The following is a 5,003-nucleotide window of genomic DNA, read 5'->3' as shown; positions in this document are numbered from 1 at the left end:
ACAGCACCACTTTTGGCTTTTTCTGTTTATGTGGTACAGAGGAATCAAACCCAGGGCTTTATGCATGCTAGGCAAGCACTCTACCACTAAGCCATATTCCCAGCCCCACTCTTGAGTTTGTTAAGAGTAATTCTGTGCAGTTTCCATTTCATTGAATCACAGCAAGTGAATTTGAGGTGTGCTACCCTCTCCATCTTTGAGCTATCTGTTCTTGTCCCACCTCAGAATGAAAAAGCGTCAGTCCCAACCCAGGAAGAGCACCATAGAGTGAGTACCCTGGAGCCAGGCATGCTGGAGAAGATGGTCAACCTCCTGGTACCTCTCCACCAGAAGGAGGATCCCTTCTTTGTCCCTGCCTTCCTGGTTACTTACAGAAGGTTTACCACAACAGGGCAAGTGTTGGATCTTCTGTTTAAAAGGTGAGCACCCTATCTTCAAACCAAAGTGATGTTGTTATCCTCCTGGTTAAGTCCAGAAAATACCCTGTTCACTTCAGTTGGATCTTCTCAACTAAAAGTGGGATGGGAGCAGGAAGTGCTTTCCCAAGCCTCTTTCTTTGAAGTAGGCTGGCCCAGGACCATGAGTCTCTTGTAGGGGACAGTTTACTTCCTTAGAAACAGGACTCTACCATGCCTGTAATCCTAGCTACTCAGAAGGCTGAGATCTGAGGATCATGGTTCAAAGCCAGCCAGGGCAAGAAAAGTCCGTGAAACTCTTATCTCCAATAAACAGCCAGAAAACCAGAAGTGGTGTTGTAGCTCAAGTGGTAGAGCACTAGCCTTGATCTGAATCGCTGAGGGACAGTGCTCAGGCCCAGAGTTCAAGCCCCACAACCAACAAAAAACAACAACAAAAAGAAACAGGAATCTGCCTAAGGTCTTTTTTATTTGTGGCTCCATGATACTACATTGGCCATAAGTTAGCAAGGTTCCCAAACCAATCCAGGAAGCCTCACAAGAGCTGTAGCTGGAGAAAGGGCTACAGAGTAGGTATGGACTGAGGCCCGGTGTCTCCTGAGAACCATCAGGGAAGGATCATGATGGACAGCCTCCCTGCACAAACTTTGGGAAGAGACATTCCAAGTTCCTTAGCATAAAATTCAGGGAACTGTGCAGATAAATCTCCCAACCTTCCAAAATTCACATTCCTATCCTTGATTTAGCCAGCTCACATAGCTATCTTGTCAGGTCAGAAAAACAGGAGAGTAAAAAGATGACTTCCTCCTCTCTTCCCATAGATATGCATATTTCCAACCTGACTGTGAGGAGGATGAACAAATAAAGAAGTGAGTGGAATTAGTGACAAAGGGAAGGGCTCTCCTTGAAGAATGGGTTAAGTATTAGGGCTTGGTTTGGAACGTGGGAAACTCTGGGTAGCACATCACTTGTGGTGGGGCCTGAGGCTTCATCTAAAGGCATGGAAGCGTGTGGGGGGGGGGTGAAAGTCAGGGGAAGTCAGGGAACAGAGGAGAGGCTGTGAGCTAAAAGCCTTTCGGGGAAACAATCCTAGAAAGGCTTTCTGAGAAACATCCTCCAATGGGTGCTGTAGAGAGGCTTCTCCTTGGCTGGGCACCAGTGGCTCATGCCTGTAATCCTAGCTATTCTCAGGAGGCTGAGGTCTGAGGATCGTGGTTCAAAGCCACCCCAGGCAGGAAACTCTGTGGCTCAACTGGTAGAGTGCTTGCCTTGAGCAAAAGAAGCTCAGGGACAGCACCCATGCCCAGAGTTTAAGCCCCAGGACTGGCACAGAGAGAGAGAGAGAGAGAGAGAGAGGGAGGGAGGGAGGGAAGGTGGGAGGGAGGGAGGGAGTGTGTGCCAGTCTTCTCCTCATATGAGAGTCCTCCCTCTTCCCAACATGCAATTCTGTGCATGCGGTGGGCAGTCTGCATGGGACATCCCACCCCACCCCCAGCAAGGGGCTTGGGAAGAAACGAGCAGGCTGTCACTCTGCTTCTTATCCAACTGCACACAGCACCCTGTGTTCCATGCTCTCCATGTGGCTGGACAAGTACCCTGAGGATTTCTGCCAGCCCAATGACCTGACCAACCTGAATAAGATGATGGCCTATGTGCTTCTCAACATGCCCTCTGCAGACCTGGCAGTCCGTGTACACCTTCTCCTCACCCAGCTGGAGGAGCAGGAGACCAAGGAGGCAGACAAAAACAGAGAGGAGTTCTTAGGTAGGTGCCTGAGAATATGTGAGGAGGGATGGAAACAGATCTCCTATGGGATGAGAATCCCAGGCTGGTGATTGGCCAGTAACTACTAGTAAAACCCAATCAGGGAAGACATCCTGTTGTGGGTCTTCTATGACAGATAGCACCTACTCTCTAGGAAGACCTTAACTCTGCTTGAGGGTCTCCTTGCTCCCTCCATTAACAATGCATCTATTTCTGTGCTTAGATTTGGGGCTTCACACAGCACCTGCTCCTGAGATCCAGGCAGAGGATGTGTCCATGATGTCCGCAGATGTGGTACTGGAATCAGCTGCTTTACCAGCTAGCCAAGACGACCTTGTGCCTCCACAAGAATCTGCGCCTTCTAGAGTGGTGGTGCAGTATGAGTCATCTGTATAAGGTCCACAACACCTTCTGCCTCCTGTGGGCCTCCAGCAGGCTCTGGTCACCCACTTGAAATCCCTTCACTCAGAATGTGTTGGCAGGAAGGTTGGGAAGGTCTGAGACAAGTATTACTGACACAGCAAGACCCTCAGGTCAAACCACGTGGACCATCCTCAAACTGTGGCAAACTGAGGCGAACCAAATATCTTCCTACAAACCATGTCATGATGTCTCCTCGTCGTTCTGGCTCAACACACTAGTCACATAAAAATCATCTGTGCCAACCTTCCTCATTGATTTGCCTGCCACGGCCCTCAGGACAACCATACTTCCCTCCAGCTCCATCTCACCTCTGTATTGCCCTTCTGTTTGATGTCATGTGTTAAAGCAGGGCAAAGCGGCACAAAGAACTTGCTAGATAGAATTACCCAATCAGAATTGTAAAATAAATAAAACTTTTTTTTCCTGTAAGTAATCATTCAATTTTTGGTATTCTGTTATAGAAAAAAATGGCCTAAGATACTATAGTTGATGAATTGCTAGGAGCTCAAAGTTCCAGGGAATCTAGTGCCATCAGTGCCCCAGCATTTCAGCTCACCTCTGTGTGCTCTGTCAGATTGTTTCAAGTGAATATTGGAGGAAAAATGCTTTGTTGCATCTTTCAAGAGAAGGGGAAATGAAGCATTTTAAAAATATGTCAGACAATTCTGTTGTTAGCCAGCTCTTCCCTTTGGAGAAACTATCTCATAAGAGTAGGGAGCTTTCAGACACCGACAATCCACTCTCTCAGTCTCTGAACAGCAACTAGGTGTCCAGTAATGCAATTCAATTTTGACACTAACAACCTGGAGTTAATGTTAGATTCTACACTTTCAAGGGTTTACTCCCACAAGATTGCCTCCATTTAACATAACAGCTGCACATTCTCAGCCATTCATATGGCTGACTGACTCTAAGTCTGGTGTTCCCATAACCCCCACCTCAGGTTCAAATATTTGCTAGAACAGCTCATACAATTATGAGATAAACTTTATTTATATATTCTTGCTAGTTATAATGAAAGTGATCAACTTAATGAAGTACAAGAGGAAGGCCTGGAAGATTTTGACTCAGAAGCTTCTGTCCACATGGAGTTAAGTGTAACACGTTTCCAGCACAGCTCTGTGTGTGTGTGTGTGTGTGTGTGTGTGTGTGTGTGTGTGTGCTGGTATGAGGCTTGAATCCAGGGCTTCCTGTTCTCAACTTTTTCACACACAGATGATGCTGTATCACTTGAGCCACACCTCCAACATTTTCCCTGGTTAATTGGAGATAGTTTCACTGACTCTTCTACCATGATTGGCTTCAAACCGATATCCTTCAGACCTCAGCCTCTTGAGTAGCTAGGATTATAGGCATGAGCTATTGGTACCTAGATCTATTTACCACCTTGGCAACTCTCTGAATTTCATTGTTGAGCTCAATCTCCAGGTTACCTATACTCTTCTTAGAGGTTGATGGGTAGGACTGAAAGTTCTACTCTTCAATTATTTAGTCCTGAGCCCAGGCTCATTCCAAGGCTCTGTACCATTTAGGGTCTCCACTCTGCCACTTCATTAGTATAAACTCAAGTGTGATTGCAAGGGGCTCATTATAAAAATGTTAAAACCCACTCCTATCATTCAGGAAATTCCAAGGGCTATAGGAGCTCTGTGCCAGGAGATATGAACACAAGCCAAATGATTCTGGTATTATACCATACAAACCTAACCTGATAGGGTTTTACCAAAGTAATCTATTCAGGAAAAAGAAAATACCCAAGTTCAGCTGCCTGTAGATAAACTGTCACTCCTGAGGTGGTGGAAGAACCAGGAAGCATTAATGAAGCTCGCTCTCCAGGGACAGGCTCACCAAAAGACTGCAAACTAATGTTCTGTAGTCTTCAGACTACTGAATGTTTTGTATTTCCTTAGACCATCCCACACTATTGCTTAAACCTTATCTGTTTACTGGGATTTCTTTTTGTTAGTCCAACATGTCTGAATTTCAACACAATCGTAGTTTATAAAACATACTACACAGAGAAAAACAGTTTGAAGAAACAAAAAAAATGTAGCTGAACTAGAGTCAGGGGTGGCAGGATGTTAGAATTAACAGACTGAGAATTAAAAATGGATTAATGTGTAAAAGATCCTAGTACTAAAAAATATTTATTTGTGGAAATTGGAAAACTGAAGGATTAATCATCTGAACACCTTTAAAACTAAAGAGAAGCCAGGTGCCGGTGACGTAGGACGCTGAGATCTGAGGATCACGGTTCAAGCTAGCTGGAGCAGGAAAGTCCATGATAGTCTTATCTCCAATTAACCACCAGAAAACCAGAAGTGACACTGTGGCTCAAGTGGTAGAGCACTAGCCTTGAGCGGAAGAGCTTAGGGACAGTGCCCAGGCCCAGAGTTCAAG

At 45.7% G+C, this 5,003-nt stretch overlaps 1 protein-coding gene across 1 annotated transcript; it reads left to right on the top strand.

The window, feature by feature from the left end:
* Window positions 1-247: 247 nt before the first annotated feature.
* Window positions 248-2,984, top strand: LOC105984018 (ral guanine nucleotide dissociation stimulator-like). The gene is made up of 4 exons (XM_013014061.1): window positions 248-419; window positions 1,238-1,285; window positions 1,972-2,180; window positions 2,404-2,984. The coding sequence occupies exons 1-4, from the start codon at window positions 289-291 to the stop codon at window positions 2,574-2,576; spliced, it is 561 nt and encodes a 186-aa protein (XP_012869515.1). The 5' UTR covers window positions 248-288; the 3' UTR covers window positions 2,577-2,984.
* Window positions 2,985-5,003: the final 2,019 nt, after the last annotated feature.

The sequence above is a fragment of the Dipodomys ordii genome, unplaced genomic scaffold (assembly GCF_000151885.1).
Source record: "Dipodomys ordii isolate 6190 unplaced genomic scaffold, Dord_2.0 Scaffold22, whole genome shotgun sequence".
NCBI lineage: Eukaryota > Metazoa > Chordata > Mammalia > Rodentia > Heteromyidae > Dipodomys > Dipodomys ordii.
This window is presented reverse-complemented; position numbering and strand designations above follow the sequence as displayed.

Excerpts from the sequence above, each read along its gene's own strand:
- LOC105984018 (XM_013014061.1), top strand. The coding sequence starts at position 289 with ATGCTGGAGAAGATGGTCAACCTCCTGGTACCTCTCCACCAGAAGGAG. Across the intron at positions 1,286-1,971 it reads GAGGATGAACAAATAAAGAA|CACCCTGTGTTCCATGCTCT; the intron begins GTGAGTGGAATT and ends AACTGCACACAG. Across the intron at positions 2,181-2,403 it reads AAACAGAGAGGAGTTCTTAG|ATTTGGGGCTTCACACAGCA; the intron begins GTAGGTGCCTGA and ends TTCTGTGCTTAG.